Raw genomic sequence first — 21,501 nt, forward strand, 5'->3', positions numbered from 1 at the left:
TTTATCTGGATTGTTTGAATTTCACGTGTTACTTGTAAATGTAAAAAATTGAAACGGATGTCTATTTTAAGGTAGCAGAATACAGATGCCTTTGACCCTTCTCTTCTCTGAAATCACCCTGTCCCAGGGAGGAGAATGAGACACAACTGAAAATCTCTGATGAAACCAGCAGACATCTGTAATCCCGAATCATAACATATATGAGGAGGAGCAGAAAAATGCAGTGAGGGAAGCACAACCACAGATTTCAGGCAAAGCAGAGAAAGCATCAGAAAGGCAGAGATTTTTCCAAAAAAGGTGGTGTGCCCTGGAAGGGCAAAACCAATACCTTGTTTGGAACAAAGGGCACCTCTACCCCATTCGGCAGCGAGGAGTTTCTGAGGAGGTTGGACTGTACAAGGACAAACACCTCTGTTGAAAGGTAGGATATCAAAGAGACAGGATGGACAGAACTTTGAAATGGGCGTCTCTGGAATCAGCAATCTCTGCCAGGTGATAAAAAGTGAAGGCTAAATAAACCTACGTGCATGTGCACAAACACCCCCCTGCCTACACACACACACACACACACACACACACACACACACACCCTCCGTTTTAAGAGGGAGAGCTCTTGCTAGCCAAGAACAGTGCCTGAGCCCCTTCCCAACACAATTGCCTACAAAGAGCTGGTTCTGGAAAACTTCAGCTTCATTCAAAGTTGAGTAACAAAAATCAACTAGAAACTATATAAAGATACCCAACTTTAAAAAAAAAGAAATGGCAGATGAAGAACATAATTAGAAAATTAGTACTACATGGGCGCCTGGGTGGCTCAGTTGGTTAAGTGTCTGACTTCGGCCTGGGTCATGATCTCACGGTTAGTGAGTTCAAGCCCTGCATCAGGCTTGCTGCTGTCAGCACAGAGCCCACTTTGGATCCTCTTGTCTCCCTCTCTCTGCCCCCGCACGCTCTCCCTCTCTCTCTCGAAAATAAACATTTAAAAAATAAAATAAAGTAGTCAAAGAGAAAACAGTAAATTGAATGAGAAGTCAGAGGATAACAGCCTAAATAAGGCACAGATACAAAATGATTGAAAATTAGGTAAGAAAACAGTAGAAATAAAGAATATAGCAGAAAAAAAGGTTTTACCATCTATGTAAGTGAGTTCTGAAAGAAGAGAGACATAAGCAGTATTTGAAAACAAAATACAAATATCCAAGGACAGTGCTTGATTTGTTTTAAAGATCTCAGCAGGATGAATTAAAAAACCCCAAACAATAGAAACCTAACAATAGCACCGCAAGACTTCAGAAATCAAATACAAGATAAATTCTTAAAAGCAGCAGCACATATTGCCTTCCAAAGATAAAGACTGACTTTTCAACAATGGAATATTATTCCATTGTTTTCTGGCTTTCATCTTTCTAGTGTTAAAGGCAAGTAACTGCCACAAAGAATTTTATATTCAATGAAAATATCAGATTTACTGTAAAGGAAATCCTAAAGACTGTTCTTGAGATAGAAGAATAATCTGTTTGTAAGGCCAGAGATGCAGAAAGGAATGAAGAGCAACAAGAAAGGTAAATATTTGGAGAAGATGAAGTGAATGCCGATTGTATAAAATCAAGAACGTACTGTGTAGGGTTTTAAAAATGTATACACAATTAAAGTATATTTAAAAAACAATATGTAAGTTGGGAGATGAATAAGTAGAATTCAAGCGTTCTAAAGTCTTTACCTTATCTAGGAAGACTTTAAAGCACTCATCTATATTAGCGCTGAGGCCTCTACCTGCCCTTAAAATAGATCATATGTCAGACGTGACACCAAAAACAATTGACAAAAGAATAAGCTGAATTTCATCATAGTTTAAAACTGTTATAAAAGCTTCAAAGGATAAAAAAAAAAAAAAAAAGCTTCAAAGGACACTATCAAATAATAAAAAAACAATTCACAGAATGAGAGAAAATCAGGTATCTGATAAGGGTACAGTACCCAGAATATATAAAAATTCAATAATATAAAGATAACCCTTTTTAAAAATGGGCACGGGGTGGGGGGTGGCGGCACCTGGGTGGCTCAGTCAGTTAAGCGTTGGACTTCGGCTCAGGTCACGATCTCACAGTTGGTGGGTTCAAGCCTGACACTGGGGACTGTGCTGACAGCTCGAAGCCTGGTGCCTCCTTCGGATTCTGTGTCTCCTTCTCTCTCTCTTTCCCTCCCCTGCTTGTGTTCTTCCTCTCTCAAAAATAAACATTAAAAAAAATGGGCACAGGATCTGCATGAGCATTTCTCCAAAGTAGATAAACAAACGGCCAATAAGCACATCAAAAGAGGCTAAATATCATTAGCCCCAGGGAAATGCAAATCAAAAGTATGAGATACAAGGATGGCTATAATGAAAAAGATCTATACTATACTAACAATCGTCCGAGAGAACATGGAGAAAGCGGGAACTGTCATACGCTGCCAGAGGAATGTACAACAGTGCAGCTGCTCTGGAAGACAGTCTAGGAGAGCAAAACACAGTTACCATATGATCCAGCAATTCCACTCCCAGGTGTATGATTTCTATGGTCTGAGTGTCTGGGTCTCCCTTCTCCACCCTAACGAACCTGAACAAATGGGATCGGTGCCTTTATGGGAAAGGCTCCAGAGAGATCCCCTGCGTCTTCCACCACATGAAGCCACAGTGAGAAGTGCTACCTATGAACCAGAAAGAAGACCTTCACCAGAACACAACCACGCTGGAACCCTGATCCTGGACTTCCAGCCTCCATAACTGTGAGCATTAAATTTTTGGTGTTTATAAACTACCCAGTCAGTGGTATTTTATAGCAGCCAGAATGGACTAAGACAATCAAGAGAAACAAAAAGGTATGTCCACACAAAAACTGCTACGTGAATGTTCACGGCAACATTATTCATAAGAGCAACAGGTGGAAGCATTAAATAAAAAGCAATAAAAAGGAATAAAGGACTGATTTATGACAGATGAATCTTGAAGACATTATGCTGAATGAAAGCTGGTCACAAAGGATCACATATTGTACGATTCCATTCATATGAAATGTCCATAAGAAGCACATATATAGAGACAGGAAGTAAATCAGTGGTTGCCTAGCGTGGCGGTGGGCAGGGAATTAGGATTCACTGCTAATGGGCACAGGGTTTCCTTTCGGGATAATGAAAATGTCTTAAAATCGACTGTGTCGATCGGTGCAAAACTCTGTAAATTAACAACTACTGAACTGTACCCTTTTTTTTTATAATGTTTATTCATTTTTTTGAGAGAGAGACACAGAGTGTGAATGGGGGAGGGGCAGAGAGAGAGGGAGACACAGAATCCGAAGCAGGCTCCAGGCTCTGAACTGGCAGCATAGAGCCTGACATGGGGCTCAAACTCACAATCTTGAGATCATGACCTGAGCCGAAGTCGGAGGCTTAACTGACTGAGCTACCCAGGCGCCCCTGAACTGTACGCTTTAAACAGAAGAACTGTATGGTATGTGAGTTAGATCTCAAAAAAGTTGTTTATAAAAATTTTTTTTTTTAATATTTGAGAGACAGAGACAGAGCGTGAAGCAAGGGAGGGGCAGAGGGGAAACAGAGACACAGAATCCGAAGCAGGCTCCAGGCCCTAGACCCTGAACTGTCAGCACAAAGCCCGACGTGGGGCTTGAACTCGCAAACTGTGAGATCGTGACCTGAGCTGAAGATGGATGCTTAACTGCCTGAGCCACCCAGGCACCCCATCAAAAAACTTGTTGTTGTTTCTTATTACTAAGTTTATTTATTTGAGAGAGAGAGCAAGCTGAGGAGGGGCAGAGAGAGGGAGAGGGAGAGAATCCCAAACAGGCTTCACACTGCTAGCGAGGAGCTCGACGCGGGGCTCGAACTCACAAAACTGTGAGATCATGACCCAAGCGGAAATCTAGAGTCGGATGCTTAACTGACTGAGCCACCCACGCACCCAAAAAAGTTGTTTTGAAAAAGGAGAGAGAGAGATCCTATGTAGAAGTCCTGAAGAGAGCAATGTCTGCCAGCCTCCAGCTGCTCCAGTCCCCTGCTGCCCAGCTCCAGAACCATCTGACAACAGTCACATGAGCCAGAACCAACCAGCTGAGCCCTTCTCAAATTCCTGATCCACAGAAACAAACGACTGCAGCTGTCTTAAGCCATTAAGTTTTGAGGTGATACATTACATGGCAATAAGTAACCAGAATAATAATATAAAAGGATAAAAGAAGAATGAATAACTCAAGAAGTTAGTAAAAGGCCCATAAGATAAATGCTAAGGAAGTATGTTAAATATACTAAAGCAGAAGAAAAGCATTGAGGAGAAAAACAGAAACTGATTAGTAAGAAAACAAATGGTAGCACTATGAAATAAATGTCAAAGCAATTTCTTTGGTAAAAGAGTAAGAGAAGAGGGGAGGAAGGAAGATAATGGTTAGTTCATTAAATCAGGAAAAAGGGGATAAAACACAAGTACACAAAACAGAAAAGGAAAATGGAGGAACCATAGATCAGAGGATGTAGAAAGAACAGGTTACTTTGTTTTACTAAATACACTAAAAAACCTTGAAGAAATTATTTTGTAGGAAAATATCCATTATTATACCAAAAAACTGGTATTAAAAGTAACAGAAAATATAGACATGTCAATGACCACAGAGGAAGCTGAGATAGTTTCAAAGAACTGACCTCTAAGAAAAACAACAGCCCCAAATGCCTGTATGATAAATTCAGGTAACTCCAATGTTATTTCAAATAGTGTAACAAAGTACAAAAGAACAAAGAAAACTTCTAAATTCTTTTCATGAAGTCAGAATCAATCACGTTTATAAAAAACCTGTCAAGGATAGCACAGGCACACACATACACCCATGGGCCAATCTCACTTATGAGATCTATGAAGAAAACCTTAAGTAAAATCTCATCAAATGGAATTCAAGAGCATACTACCATTACATTACAATACTATTCCGAAGTAGTCTATCCAGAGACAGAATAATTTACCTTAACAGATGAAAGAAAATCCTATGATAATCTGCACAGATGCTGAAACAGAACTTGACAGAATTCTATATTCACTCATAATAAAAACTTAAAGTAGAGGGGCACCTGGGTGGCTCAGTTGGATGAGCGCCCGACTTCAGCTCAGGTCATGATCTCATGGTTTGAGTTCGAGCCCAACATCGGGCTCTCTGCTGTCAGCACAGGTCCTGCTTAGGATCCTCTGTCCCCCTTTCTCTCTGCCCCTCCCCCACTGACATTTTTTCTCTCTCTCTCAAAAATAAATAAGCATTAAAAAAAAAAAAAACACCTTAAAATAGATGGCTCCTTCCTTAATGTACTTTAAAAATGGTATCTCAAGTAAAAACCACCATCACAATTAGCGAAGAAACATTAGAAGTATTCCCATTTAGGGGAACCTGGGTGGCTCAGTCAGGTAAGCATCTGACTTCAACTCAGGTCATGATCCCACAGTTCGTGAGTTCGAGCCCTGCGTCAGGCTCTGTGCTGACAGCTCAGAGCCTGGAGCCTGCTTGGTATTCTGTGTCTCCCTCTCTCTCTGCCCCATCCCCACTCATGCTGTGTCTCTGTCTTAAAAATAAATAAAACATTAAAAAAATTTTTTTTTAATGAATAGTAAAAAAATTTTTGTAAATAAAAAGTAAAAAAAATAATTATTCCCATTTATGTCAGTTGGTATTTTTCTCATTTCTATTACCACTATTAAGGTATAATTTAATATAATTAGATAAGAGAAAAATATAAAAACTGGAAAGGGAGAAACTGCAAGTATCTTTATTTCCAGCGAGATCAGATGCCATCCCTTGAGAAGTTAATAGGGTCAACTGAAAAACAACTATAGACAATAAAAATAAGGTGACCTGAGTATGAAATTATCATAAAACCCAACAGACTCTTCAACTAAAAAAGAAAAATGGTTAAAAGGAACAGTGGGAAAAAAGATGCCATTTACAAAAGCGACAGAAAAGAGAAAATAACCAGAAAGAAACAACAAAAAATGTTTAAGATTTATAGTAAGAAAAATTCAGAACACTCTGGCTGAGGGATATAAAGGAAGTCCAGACCGAATGGAAGGAGAAAGTTAGAAAGGGTCAGTATTATAAAAATTGTTCTGTAAACTTAACAATAACATGTGTTCTGAATTTATCTACCTTTTGGAATTAGAAAAGCTGACCTCAAGATCTGTATAAAAATAGCACAAAAACATCCAGGATGATTCTGAAAAATGTAGAGTTACAAAGGGGAGATAAACACTACCTGATATTAAGACGCATGATAAGATTTAGTGATTACAACAATGCAGACTCATGCACAAAGAGAGCAACAGTGCAGAAGTCCGGAAACAGACCAAAACACACGGCCTCTAAAGCTATGGGGACACTGGGCGGGGTAAAAAGGTACTGCTCTCGGAGATGCAGGGTGACAGCACACATGCAGCGGCACAGGCTGCACGAGCGGTGCTCTCAGGCGTCCTACAAGGCCCTACCTCCCACTGCCCTGGGGCTGAAGAATCAGATCACTAACTTGCAATGATGCCTCATCAGGGTAAGTTTAAGAAAACTCACTTCCGTCAGGATGACATCATCATCCAGGTCCTCTTCGTCGTGTTGCTGAGGAGCTGGGGTGACCAGCATGGGAACCCCTTCCTCATCAGAGGAGTCAGATATGGTGATGGGTCCATCTCTGAGATTGATCCAGTCTAAAAGGAGGCAGAGAACACGTTTACCAGGAGGCGGGCACAACCACATTCAGTCTTTTAATTCAATTTTGGCATAAAAAGGGTCAAGCCTAAAGCCAAGCTACTGGTATGTTAGCTTATCTCCTCAAGCAGCATGTGCACCCAAATATTAACAGCCAGGTTTCCATGGAGATCTTCGCAATAATACATTTTGGGAATCCAAAGAAATAATCTGACAGTATTATCCACTTTTTCTTATACAAGGTTGGAAAAATCTGTTGATAAAATCCTGACTGCAAATTTTTAAAAAGTGAAATCACGGTCTCCCCCTCATCTCTACTCCTCCCAGGGAATAAACATTGTTTTATTCAACGGATCGGTCTGAAAAAACTTTCACTCAAACACGGTAAAATTTCATTTAATATTTAAAATATCAAAATTTACTCACCTTAGACATAAACCTTAAAAATCATTTATGCAAACACAGTTGAGTGTTTTTTTTTAATTTTTATTAGGAAAAAAATTTTTTTTTACATTTTATTTATTTTTGAGAAACAGAGTGAGACAAAGCGTGAGCGGGGGAGGGGCAGAGAGAGAAGGAGACAGAATCGGAAGCAGGCTCCAGGCTCTGAGCAAGCAGTCAGCACAGAGCCTGATGCGGGGCTTGAACCCACAAACTGTGAGATCATGACCTGAGCCGAAGTCGGACGCTCAACCGACTGAGCCACCTAGGCGCCCCACAGTTGAGTGTTTTAAACACCATTTAGCATCCATGACAGTAAACAATAGAACTTTCCTAATTTCCTTTTAAATACAACTATCTGGATAACTATATGTTCAAAGTTTCTAACTTTTTTTTTTGTCTGAAGATAGAGCGTGTCCAATTTGAATTACTGAATAACACAAACTGTTAATTTTTTCCTGCCTGACCCATGGGAATGTTAAAGGTTAAAAGAAGCAACGAAGAGAAAATGCATTCAGTGTCCTAGAGAAAAGGTTAGGGGGGAAAAAAAACCAAAACGAGGAAAGAGGCATCATCATTACAAACACTGAAATTTTTCCATTAAAGCTCTAATATCTTTCTCAAGGTTAATGCCTCATTTATTTTTATGGCACCCAACAATTTGAACAGCAATCTAAAGTCAATTATCTCACGTGACTCATCCCTGTGACAGAGCTGTGGGACAGCAGTTTAAAACAGGTAAGTCTGTAAAATCTAAGGTTCGACCTCCGAGGTCCAAGTCTCTGCTCTACCATATGCCGGCCATATGAGGTTATTATCTAACTTCAGCAAGCATCCGCTTCTCCAACATTAAAAAAGGTTAGTGCAGAAGGCTCAAACCCGCAGCCTGCAGGGGGGACAACCAACCAGAGCTGGCCTAATACATGCTGCAGAATTCTAGATTTTCCTGAATGTTCTCAATCATTATATGCCTTTGGTCATTTACAGTCATTAAATGGCTGTTTTTGACAATTTTGTCTCATTTTATCACTGGTTTTGGGGAGAGAATTTGCCAAGCTCCTCGGCCACTCCAAAAACCCCACCCTGAGGAGGTCCATTGTGAAGAGACACTGAGGCAGAGTACTAGACACCAGGCACGGGGTCAAGAGAGGAAAGAGGTGCCCGTGAAATAGAGTAACAAACGAGGCCCTGGATGCTTTCTGTTGCTTAGCTCCCAGAATGCTGGCAGCCGGTCTTAGATTCCATATGCAGGAAACTGTAGACTCCTCTCTGGAAGAACTGGTCCGAGAAAAAAAACACTTAAGAGACCACCTTGGAAGACCCAATGAAAAAGCTGGCTTGAAGCTTCTCACCTCATAGTGAGGTCCAATGGTTGGCAAAATACTCCCCCAGCACACCATGTATAAACACGTTAGCTTTGAAAAAAACAGTTTAAAAAACTAAAGTGTAACAAAGTCTACGAATCAAAAATATAACTTCATGAATTAATACAAAAGGCCCACAACTGGATGACCATCACCAAGGTCAGTAAATACAACATTTCGAGTACATTAAAAGCTTCCTGACTCCACAGACTAGTTGTGTTTGTTTCTGAGTACGCATTCATTTCTGGCTTTCTTGCAAATACTGGTTCCACGTATCCATGTGGTGGCATGTGCAGTAGCTCTCTCTGCTATCCGCAGGCCAGCACGTGACAACATTACAAGTTATTTATTCTTCTGTCAATGGACTTTTGGGTTGGTTCCAGTCTCGGCAATTTTGGATACTGAACATTCTTACACACGTCTCTTGGTGTGCTCATTTCAGTTGGGTACGTTCTAGGAGCAGAAGAGCTGAATTATATGGGAAGCATATGTTCAATTTTAGTGGACGATGCCAAATGATTTTCCAAATTATGCCAATTTATATTCCCACCAGCAGTGTGGGATGGTACCTGCTACTTCCTGTCCTCACTGGAGCGTAGCCATGCTCATTCATTTATATATTATCTACAGCTGCCTTCACTTTTTTTAAAATAATTTTTTAGAATGCTTTTTATTTTTGAGAGAGAGAGAAAAATAAAGACAGAGAGAGAGAGAGAGCACACGTAGGTGAGGGGCAGCGAGAGGGGGACAGAGGATCCAAAGCAGGCACTGCGCTGACAGCAGAGAGCCCAATGCCCAATGCGGGGCTCGAACTCACGAACCATGTGATTGTGACCTAAGCTGAAGTCAGACACCTAACTGACTGAGCCACCCAGGTGCCCCTGCCTTCAATTTAACATATAGCTGAGTAGCTGCAACAGAGACCACATGACTTGTAAGGCAAAAATAGTGACTCGCTGGCTCTTAAAAGTTTGCTGAGCTCTGGTTTAGATTATTCAGTTAGATGAATCTCATGAGCTTCAAGATTGTATTTTCATTACCATGCAATTAAAAATATTTTCTAATTTCCATTGTGACTTTTTCTTTGAACCATAAATTGTTCTGAAGTGTATTCTTGTTTTCCACGTTCAGGGATTTTCTAATTATATTTCTGTAATTGATTTACAGCTTAATTCCAGCATGGTTAGAGAACATCATCTATATGATTTCAATCCTCTGACTCTGTTTGGTGGCTCAAAATATGGTCAATTTCGGTAAATACATTGGGTGCAGTACCACCTATCTATTATGTCAAATTTGTTGATTATGTTCTTCCATGTTCTATATTCATACAAAAGTTTGCGTATGTTTGCATCAGTTAGTGAAAAATACATTTAAAATCTCCCACTCTGATTGTGGATTTATCCATTTCTTCTTTTAGTTCTGTCAATTTTTGCTTTTGACACCATGTTACTGAGTGTATAGAGGTTAGAAATGTTTTATCTTTCCAGTGCAATAACCCTTTTATCATTATGAACTCTATCTTAATATTACTACTTTGGGCTAAAATGTCTATTTTACCTGATAACACATAGACATACCAGCTCTTTTTTTGTGCTACGATTTGCATAACCCATCTTTTTTCATTCTTGTACTTTTAACCTTTATTTTACCTTCATTTTTAAGCCCATTTTCACTGCATATAGAATTCTAGGTACATACTACTCAGCAACTAAAAAGGATTTAATTACTGATACATGCAACATGGATGAATCTCAAACCACTCTGTTGGGCAGAAAAATTCAGGCATAAAGAGTACACACTGTCCGGTTCCATTTATATGAAGCACATCAGCGGTTTCCTCAGGCCAGGAGTGGGGTGAGGACTGACCACAGATGGGGCATAAAGGAACCTTTGTGGTATGACAGAAATGGGTGGTCTATGGGTACATTCATTTTTCAAAGCTCACCGAACTATACAATTAAAATGTGTGCATTTATTTAAGTAAATTATACTTCAATAAAGATGATTTAAAAATTAAAAAGAAAAAAACTTACAGGGGTTGGCACAATAAAAATTATGGTGAAAACACCACAGCTAATAAAAACAAAACAACTCTGCAGGCCTAAAAAAATATCCTCATGCTGGGTGCAAAATACATAAACCCTGTCTCACAGAAAAAAAATGCTTCCAAAGTCAGTAATTTCCTCAAAGGAATTAGATGTTCTGAAATTCTGTTCAAGTATATTTAAAACCCAGTTAAAACACTACTACAACATTAATTTGATATACATGTGGAAAAATTTTAGAAATGATCACATATACAAATTATAGCTAAGATTTAAAGCTTTCTCACTCACAGTGAATTATGGTTACACTCACTACCAAATTAGAATAAACTATTAATAAAATTCTAAAAAAATTAGTACTTCTTTTGCATTCATAATGTGCCTAGTTTAAGCATGTTAATTTATTTTTCTCAATATATTTGCTTAATAAGATCTGTTCAACTTCAAATGTTGTCTGAAAGCCAAATGTATATAACTTACACTCTACTGGGACAAAAATAATCTTCATAAGCACAAAACATTAATAGGAAAAAACAGCAACAAAAAATGGTATAATTTCTTCCATGGAATCTATACTTGTCAAATATACTTTTTCCCTACTCATCAGCATGAATTTTTTCCTTTCAGCCTAAGTGTAAATGTGAAGTAGGATTTGACAGAAAATTGCGTATGCGTTTAGGAATGTTACATAAATACAGGCTCCTTTCCCTTTAAGAATCAATGAACTTGCCCAAATGTTAAATACTGTAAAATGAATACATGTTCTAAAATTCCCTGTAAGGGGGTGCCTGGGTAGCTCAACTGGTTAAGCGTCCAATTCTTGATCTCAACTCAGGTCATGATCTCACAGTTTATGGTTTGAGCCCTGTGCTAATAGCGTAGAATCTGCTTGGGATTCTCATTCTCTCTCTCTCTCCCTCTCTCTCTCCCTCCCTCCCTCCCCGTCCTTTCCCTGGTGTCTCTTTCTCTCTCTCAAAAATAAACATTTAAAAATAAAATAAAATAAAATAAAATTCCCTGTAAGGCAACCAGAATCTCCTGGCAAAAAATGAAATCAAGCACCATATGAGGGGGCAAAAACGCTCCAGCATCACTTTCAGTACCTCTAGAGCATACAGGCCTGGAGGAGCCCTCCTTTGAAGACCCCATTTCTTCAAAAACAGAACTGCCACTGTTCCTATATTCCCACTTGACTTCCTAAGATCCGATGACTGCACATTCACAGCTCTTTTTGGCTTGCTCATTAATAGCTTATGAATCCAGTTGTGAGGAAACATTTTTAAACTTCATTCATGCCAGCAGGTATTATTACCATTTGACACAAAGTTTTAGACTGACGAGTCCATTACATCAGATGTTCTGATGTCTAAAAATGAAATGTCTCCGGGTTCTACGAGGTGCAAAATAGGTTCATTCCAAAGACTATGGGGGCGCCTGGGTGGCTCAGTCGGTTAAGCGTCCGACTTCGGCTCGGGTCATGATCTCGCGGTTCGTGAGTTCAAGCCCCGCGTCGGGCTCTGTGCTGACAGGTCAGAGCCTGGAGCCTGTTTCAGATTCTGTGTCTCCCTCTCTCTCTCTGACCCTCCCCCGTTCATGCTCCGTCTCCCTCTGTCTCAAAAATAAATAAACGTTAAAAAAAAAAAATTTGAAAAAAAACACAAAGACTATGTAACTGTAACATAAAAGGAGAAAGCAATGATGAAAGGAAGAAAGTGAGAACACTTACCTTGTCCCCGGTGGCAGTGAAAGTTGTTCAAGTGAATTACCTCTTCATTGTTGTTTCCCTCTGCCATTTTCAAACGCAGACATATACATACGTGCTTGCTAATATCTGAACATGGTGACTATTCAAAAGGGTCTGAAAAAGAAAAAAAAGAATACTAAGAATGAGGGATTATCGAAACTCTTCCCACATATTTGGTCAAGGTAGCATTCTAAGCTTATGGCGAAAATACCACTAAAGAAAATAATAAAAGAATGCATAACAAAAAAGGTAATGGTAGGGGAAAAGAATAATTAAAAAATAACTAATTATTGCAGAAGAACATATAAAAGAGGAATAAAGGATTAAAGAACACATGGAACAAATAAAGAATTAAAAAAATACACTTAAAAACTCCATTATAGCAACCTATAGAATGAGAGGAAATATTTCCAACTCATATCTGGTAAGGGGTTCAAATACAAAAATATACAAAGAACTCCTGCAACTCAACAGCCAAAACCAAGTAATCCAATTTTAAAATGGGCAAAGGACCTAAATAGACATTTTTCCAGTAAGATATTCAAATGGCCAACAGGTACATGAAAAGGTGCTCAGTATCACTAATCACCAGGGCAATGCAAATCAAAACCACAAGCTATCATCTGTGCTCTGTTAGAATGGCTATCGTCATGACCTGAGATGAAACCAAGAGTCAGACACTTAACTGACTGTGCCATCCTGGTGTCCCCACCAGAGAAATTAAGAATGAAAGGCAAGCCGACAGGAGAAAAAATCTGCAATACACATAACAAAGGGCTCCTATTCAACAAGTATGAAGAATGCTTACATGCTGATTGAAAAACAAACCAGACAACTTAAAGGAAAAATGAGCTAAAAGATTCGAATTCCCAATGTTGAGTACCTTGAGGAAACCCAAAAGGCCAGTAAACAAATGAAAAAGTGCCCAACATTATGAGACATCAGAGTAATGTAAACCGAAACCACAAAGGAATTCTGACAAGATGGCAGCACCACAGCTTTTGACCTAAGCTTTTATTTTCATCTAAAAACAAAAAATTCCAGGGCACCTGAGTGGCTCAGTCGGTCGAGCGTCCAACTTCAGCTCAGGTCATGATCTCACGGTTCATGAGTTCGAGCCCCACATTGGGCTCGCTGCTGTCAGAGTGAAGCCTGCTTCAGGGCCTCTGTCCCCCCCACCCTCCACCCCACCCCACCAGCGCTCTCTCTCTCAAAAATAAACATTAAAAAAAGAATTACAAAAATTCCAAGTTAGGAAAAAAAAAAGCTAAGAATAACTTAAACCCCAAAATATGAGCCCGTGAGGACAAATCACCAAGAGCCACATGATCTTTGAAGTACCATTTGTGCCTCAGAAAACACACGGAATCATTCAGACGTGAGGATAAGCCCCAGACAACCAACAGGTATCCACTGAGAAGCACACAGGCTAATCTGAGAAAGCTGTGGACACTGGGAAGGGGTCTGCTCAGCTCAAAAGTGGGTGAATGCAAGGGATGCATGCTAAGGTGTGGGAGGAGTGAAGCAGCCCAGGACCCAGAAAGTTTCAAACCTGATCTAGCAGGGCTCCCTTACAAGATGAAAAGCTGGGAAGAGTGACATTGAGTAAAAAGAGACAACAGAAAGAAAGGAGAGAAGGCAGGTCTACATGAGAACAGAGGACAAAGCCAGGAAATCTCAAGAACCGAGGTATCGTATTTTGAACACTGCATGAAAAAGGAGTTCGGTGAAGCTAGAAAAGCTATCCCAAACTCCTCTCCTGGAAGTCCAAGAAAACCAATTTCATTACAAATGAGCAAAGAAGAGAGCTGATGTCAAAGCTCATATAAAGTTCTAAGAAAAACAAGCAAAACAACATCCCTATAATTAATGAATACATGCCAGGAAGAGGAGACAACCTAAAGGACACTAAAAAAGTACACAAGCCATAAAACAACATAAATCAGAACTAAAAAAACTCAAACGGAATGACAGCTCTCAGGAAAGAATTAGAAATAAAAGGAAAAAAAGCTTTAGGAGTGAAGACAAAATTAGAAGGAACACAAGTGTGAATGAACACAACACACACTGCTTAGAAGAACTAAAAGGTGAAAGGAGGAAAGTTTTAAATAGAAAAATAAAGAGACAAAGGAACAAATAATCAAGGCCAAGACTGTCGAACATAACAAACAGCAGCTCTTGAATAACTCAAAAGGGAAGAGAATACTAAAAACTGAAATGTAAAAAAAAATTTTCCTAACGTGAAAATGTTGAGGGGCGCCTGGGTGGCTCAGTCAGAAGAACATCCAACTCAAGTCATGATCTCACAGTTCATGTTATCGAGCCCTGTGTCAGGCTCTGCCCTTACTGTACGAAGCCTGTTTGGTTTGCTCTCTGTGCCCCTCCCCTGCTTGTTTACATTCTCTCTTTCTCACTCTCAAAATAATTAAACTTAAAAAAAAAAAAGTTAAAAGACCACATTTTGAAACAACCCCGTATATACCTAAAACAAAAAACACCTCACCCAAAATGACAACCATCAAGACACATTCTAGTGAAATTACAGGACTTTAAAGAAAAGAGGTCCCTTTAGGACCTGGGCTTGAGACATACAAAAGAATGAAAATTAGATTAATAATAGACTTTGACAGTGATGCTTTATGCCATTAGAAAATGGAGTCAAATTCTTTTTTTAAAAAATGGGAGCCAGAGAACACCTGGGTGGCTCAGTCGGTTGAGCATCCAACTCTTGATTTCAGCTCAGGTCATGATCCCAGAGTTGTGGGAGTCCCTGAGTCGGGTTCCACGCTAAGTGTGGAGCCTGCTTGGAATTCTCTCTCTCCCGCTTTGCTCCTTCCCCTCTCAGTCTCTCTCAAAAAAAAAATTTTTTTTAAATGGGAGCCAGATATTTTCTATCCAGCAAAAATAATTTCAAAGAAAAGGGCACAAATTTTTTTTTTTTTTTTTAAATTTTTTTTTTTTCAACGTTTTTTTTTATTTATTTTTGGGACAGAGAGAGACAGAGCATGAACGGGGGAGGGGCAGAGAGAGAGGGAGACACAGAATCGGAAACAGGCTCCAGGCTCCGAGCCATCAGCCCAGAGCCTGACGCGGGGCTCGAACTCACGGACCGCGAGATCGTGACCTGGCTGAAGTCGGACGCTTAACCGACTGCGCCACCCAGGCGCCCCAGGGCACAAATTTATCAACATATAAGAACCTATGGAATATTGATTGCTTCTACAGGTCCTTCCTGAGGAATTGACAGAAAAATAAACTTCAGGCAACCAAAATGACTAAAGACACCACCACGAAGACTGGTAGTGAACATTAAATGTATAATTACTTGTAGCACAGAGATTAAATGCTAACTAAAATCTAACAATACAGTACAATTATAAAAACTATGGGGAGGGGAAGCATATGCAAAATTTTAAAGGAATGTAATCATATTGGTTGTGATGTTCTGAGACTTTCATTCTGATAGCTGTGTGCATATAAGATAAAAAAAACTAGTAGGAGTTATGGAATATTCTAGTTCTATTAATCCCTATGTCCTTGAGAATCAAGATTCTCCATGTAGAAAAAAGAAATTTTACTTATAGAGAAGTAAAACCCTAATAGTCTTAAACTTAAGTTATAAATACTAGTGTGAAGGAAAATATTTTAGTTCTGTACAAAAAAAAGAGAAAGGCCTGAAGAAAACAATTTATTTGTAGCAATCAGCATCTGTAGTGCCTAGATCATGGTCTTGATTTAGAAGTTTATTTATTTGGGGGGGGGGGAGGGGGGGGGAGGGAGAGAGAGGGAGAGAGAGAGAGAGGGAGAGAGAGGGAGAATCCCAAGCAGACTCCACACCATCAGCACACAGCCCGATGTGGGGCTCAAATTCACAAACCGTGAGATCATGACCTGAGCTGAAACCAAGAGTCAGATGCTTAATCGACTAAGCCACCCAGGCGCCCCTAAGTTATGGTCTTGAAATACTATTTCCCACCAAAAGAAACCAGGGATTTTTGGGAGAAATTACTAATTCCATATCTGAAGCAAGAAATGTACAAAATGAGCCTACAACATCTTGTCCCATCACATATCACGGAAACTATCAAAAACTACCTATCAAAGACTGGGTCCTGTCAGAATAACTCAAAGAAAAAAAAAAGTTCTGAAGAGGTGCCCATTGGCCAAACATAGAACATTCTGAGCACCAATAAACATAATAATATGACATGACTCTCTGAAGAAAATATATACAAGAAAGTGTTCGTAATTATTAAAAAAAATTTTTTTAATATTTATTTTTGAGAGAGAGAGAGAGAGATAGATAGAGAGAATGCAAGTGGGTTGGGGCAGAGAGAGAGGGAGACACAGAATCAGAAGCAGGCTCCAGGCTCTGAGCTATCAGCACAGAGCCCGACACGGGGCTCAAACCCACGAGCCATGAGATCATGACCTGAGCCGAAGTCGGACACTCAACTGACCGAGCCACCCAGGTGCCCCATTAATTTTTTTTTAACAGGTCATTTTCACAGTATGATATCAACCGATACATTATCTTTAAAATTGGTAAAATCAAGGCACAGATTCAGGTATTTTCTTGTCTTTCCTCTATAAACTATAAATCACTGGATAACCAAATAGAGCGTAAGAAAATGGTTTCTTTATAAAAGTATTCCAATATCAATTAAAAAATTCAATTAAGATACGATCATTTTGTAATCCTTAATGAATTACTGGATCTAGACCTTGCAAATCACTGGCTGCTAACATCACAGAGACAAGACAAAAGCGCATTCTGAGAAAAGAACACACTAGCTACAGCCTTGTGAAAGAGACTGAACCAGAGTTTGGTGAAGGATTTGGACTCAGCCACATTTTTAGAATAGAAGCTCGAGGAAAAAAATGAAATTTTGAATTGCACCCTAAGTATGCAATCCAGACCATGTATCCTCAATGGGAGTGCTTCTGCAAGAGTGTGAAAAGACCTTAAGGTGTTACAATGGCTTGACTCTTCAAAATTCAGTTTCACCCAGCAAAATCTTATTCCTTAGTAATTAATGGGGAGGGTTAGGGGGAAAAATTGTCTAAAAAGGCTCTCTCTATAGGGGAATGATAATTTCTTAGAAGTCTGATGAACACGTATTTAGGCTCTGTGAAACTACGGGTCAAACAGTTCAGGTTCAACAACATTTAAGTTATAAGGAAAAAAGAAAAGGAATGGAAGAAGAACCTTAGATTTAAAACATACATCAAATCTTTATTTTTTTAATCTTTTTTTTTTAAGTTTATTTATTTTTGACAGAGAGAGAGAGAGAGAGAGAGAATGTGTGTGTGTGTGTGTGTGTGTGTGTGTGTGAGCATGAGCTAGGGAGGGGTAGAGGGAGAGGCAGACAGAATCAGAAGCAGGCTCCAGGCTGTCAGGACAGAGCCTGATGCAGGGCTTGAACTCACAAGCCGTGAGACCATGACCTGGGCCGAAGTCGGACACTTAACTGACTGAGCCACCCAGGCGTCCCATATGCATCAAATTTTTAAAATGCGTTTATAATACCTAGGGATGTACTCTTGGATGATAAAACCATAGAGAAATACAAGAAAATGACTATAAAAGTCAGACTAATAATTTTAGGGGGAAGGAATGAGTTATGATCAGGACAGGATATGTGGGAGGGTGCTGGGGTGGTCTACTTTTTAAACTGGGTGGTGAGTACAAGCATCTTATAATTCATTACGCCATACATTTGTTTTATGTGGTTCTAAATATGGTGTTTTAGGGGCACCTGGGTGGCTCAGTTGGTTGAGCGTCCGACTTCGGCTGTCATGATCTCACAGCTCGTGAGTTCAAGCCCCGTGTTGGGCTCTGTGCTGACAGCTCAGAGCCTGGAGCCTGCTTAGGATTCTGTGTCTCCCTCTCTCTCTGCCCCCTAACCCACTCACATCCTGTTTCTGTCTCTCTCAAAAATAAACATAAAAAAAATTCATTTAAATATGGGTGTTTCATTTTGAAGGGTAAGAAAACCCTCACAAGATATTATATACCCACAGAATTGCTAAGGGGCACCTGGGTGGCTCAGTTGGTTAAATGTCTGACTTCAGCTCAGGTCATGATCTCATGGTTCGAGAGTTTGAGCCCCGCATTGGGCTCTGCGTTGACAGTGAGGAGCCTGCTTAGGATTCTCTCACCCTCTCTCTCTGCCCCTCCCCTGCTCACTCACTCAAAATAAATAAAAAATAAACTTAAAGAAAAACAATATGACAAAGTCTGATACTTTATCATAAATTGTAGTGGAAGATGATATGCTCTGACCCAACAGCCCACCACTAGCAATCTAGATTATAGAACTATTGCTTATATGCACCAGGTCTATGTATATAAGAATGTTCACAGCAGTATTTTTCTTTTTTTTCTTTTTAACGTTTATTTATTTTTGAGACAGAGAGAGACAGAGCATGAACGGGGGAGGGTCAGAGAGAGGGAGACACGGAATCTGAAACAGGCTCCAGGCTCTGAGCTGTCAGCACAGAGCCCGACATGGGGCTCAAACTCATGGACCACGAAATCATGACCTGAGCCGAAGTCAGCCGCTTAAACGACTGAGCCACCCAGGCACCCCGGCAGTATTTTTCTAAGAGCCAAAAACTAAAAAGGACTCACACCAACGAAGGAATGGACAGATATCCAGTGCTATGTTCACACAATTAAAAACGATACAAAAAAAACCCCCAAACTATTGTGAAGTCACACACACAACATGGATGGACCCCAAGACATAAAGGTTGAGTGAAGGAATCCAGACACAAGAAAGTATGTATTGAATGACTTCATTTAGATAAAGTTTAGTTTAGGCACAGGCCCAAGCTCAGTCTGGGGTGAAACTTCTTTGTGTGTACTGTATTTCACAATAGAAAAGTTAGGCAAACAAAAGCCATTATAAGAAAAAAAAAGAAAAAGAAGTGGTTGCCTCTGTGAAACAGTAGTTGGGGCGTCATGAGGGGAGAACTACTTTTAAATCTTCCTGCACTTTGATTTTTGAGCCATTTTCTTGCTTTAATTTGATGAACGTTAGGAAAATGAAAATAATTAAGAACGAAAGGAGGACAATTCTAACTGCCATGGGGCCCTTTTAGTCCCAAGATCCTATCTATAACCCACCCACTCAATGTTTTTCCTTCTAAGAAAATCTCAATTTTCTTTGCCTTCCTGGGAGAAACCACGTGCTTTAGAGAAAGTAGGTCCCCAGACCCTGGCTTCTCATTAAATGATGTCTACAAAGAATTAAAAGTCAAATTAACATTAGAATTTTTCCAACTTAGAGAATACTAAGTTGTGTATCAAGACTTTTTAAGTCTTACAACAGAATTCTCTGGTTATCTATACCTGGACAAGGGTAACTCAATTTTTAAAAATTACAAATCTCACTTGAAATAATAATTAGGACATCATTTACAAAGAGCACAGGAGAAAGGTAAGAGCTCTGATGTCAAATTTGAACTGCCACCTATTCAAGAACTTTACTTTTCTTCCAAATACAATTTTTTAAAAGTATTCTGAACACTTAATTCTACTAGTCAAGTTTCTTATTTCACCACAAAGTTCCTTCAATTTTACGACAGAAATCCAACAGAAATGTGATTCATTTTACATCTACCTAATTTAGTTAAAATGTCAAACTTGTGGTTGAACAGATTACTTGTGGTGCTTTAAGAGCAAGATTCCGCACAAACGAGTGGTACATAAAAAGACCCCAAGTTGCAGTGAGAAAAGGAGTCTGACAACAGAACTCCTCCTCCTGACTAGCTTCTCTGCAAAGGTCATGTCCTCTCATTCAGGCTTCAGATTAAACTACCTAAGCATGAATGCTGGTTTCACCATTTAGTCAATCAGTGACTGCATAAATTGCTTAATTTCTTCGACCTAGTTCATTTGTGAAATGAGAATAGTGGTTTTAAGATGAACTGCATTAAATATATAAAGTGTTTAGCACGGTACCTGGCACACAGCAAGTGTCACATTATGACTGTTATTTCCTATGAAATGAAAACAGCTATTCTTACCTTGTAAGGCTGTGGTGGAAGACGAAATCAGAGGCCATTTGTAAATGGTAAATGCCAACAAAACAAGAATTTTGTTATCCCAAGCACACAGATGTATAGTGTTTATTAATTAGTCGGTGATACATACAAACGTTGGGGGAGGGAAGGGCTTTATTTTCCTTTTCCAGGTTAATTTTTACTAGTTTTATTAGAACTATTCACAGTTAAACTTTTACTTCTTTCTATAAGAAACTTCATTTTTTCTGTGAAAGTAGGTTCTTGATCAAACAGCTGAAGAAAATGGTTAAATAAATGTGGAATCCAGAAATTGGAAATGCTACCTAAGAGAGTATTTTATCTTGCCTCTTCCTCGTATTGTAAAAATTTTCATATGTACGTTTATGACTATACTCTATAGTCAGTAAGGCAGTTGATGCTTCCAAGCCAGAACCAAAAATTAGCATATATTTCATCACTTCATTATTCCGCGGAGAATCTTATGTAGTACTACTATATACTAAGTAAAAACTTAACAAAATTAGATGACAATTCTGTGTTTTCTTCTGCCTCCTACAACTATTTTTCAAATCCCCTTCTTTTCCTTGGGTGGATGTATCAACATATGAAAAAGTCCACATCTGAATCATGTTCTCCACCATGTTCTTGACTATCTTATTCATAGCTGTATTTCCTGCATCTCACACAGTGGCTGAATGAATGAGTGGCTCCAAAAACATCTTCCTCTGTCAGAGTCCGGAGCTGTTCAACAGAGCCATACAGAACCAGAGTCTGATTAAGGGACCACAATCAGTTCATCAGGATTTTCTTCAACTATAAATAATCTTCTTCTCATTCTTCTATTCATGTTACATCTCCATTTTTCCTTCTACAGGTTCCTAATATAATACTGCATGGTCCTGGGGTTTTGTAGTGTTACCACTTTCCAGAGTAATCTCCAGCAATGTGTCGGTCACTTCTGCAACACTGATTTTGGGGTAATAAAAGATATTTCCCACTTAACGAGTTAATCTTTTTGGCCACTCCAGAGGAAGGTGGGCAAAGCCGAGCCAGGCATAGTCTGGGAGAAGCTGACATGCCCATGTCATACTGCTCCACAGCACCTCTTCCCAGAACGGTTTCTCAAGGGTCTATAAGTGATTATTGCTCTT

At 39.4% G+C, this 21,501-nt stretch overlaps 1 protein-coding gene across 4 annotated transcripts in view; it reads right to left on the reverse strand.

Annotated features, from left to right (window-relative positions):
* RNF216 (ring finger protein 216) overlaps positions 1–21,501 on the reverse strand; it is a 144,692-nt gene that overhangs the window by 119,042 nt on the left and 4,149 nt on the right. For all 4 annotated transcript variants that reach the window (XM_042922563.1, XM_042922564.1, XM_042922565.1 and 1 more), the window contains exons 2-3: positions 12,302–12,433; positions 6,588–6,721 (exon numbers count right to left, since the gene is read on the reverse strand). In XM_042922563.1, coding sequence (XP_042778497.1) covers positions 6,588–6,721; positions 12,302–12,368 — 201 coding nt within the window. In that variant the 5' untranslated portion in view covers positions 12,369–12,433. The remainder of the gene's footprint in view (positions 1–6,587; positions 6,722–12,301; positions 12,434–21,501) is intronic.

Source organism: Panthera leo, chromosome E3 (assembly GCF_018350215.1).
Source record: "Panthera leo isolate Ple1 chromosome E3, P.leo_Ple1_pat1.1, whole genome shotgun sequence".
NCBI lineage: Eukaryota > Metazoa > Chordata > Mammalia > Carnivora > Felidae > Panthera > Panthera leo.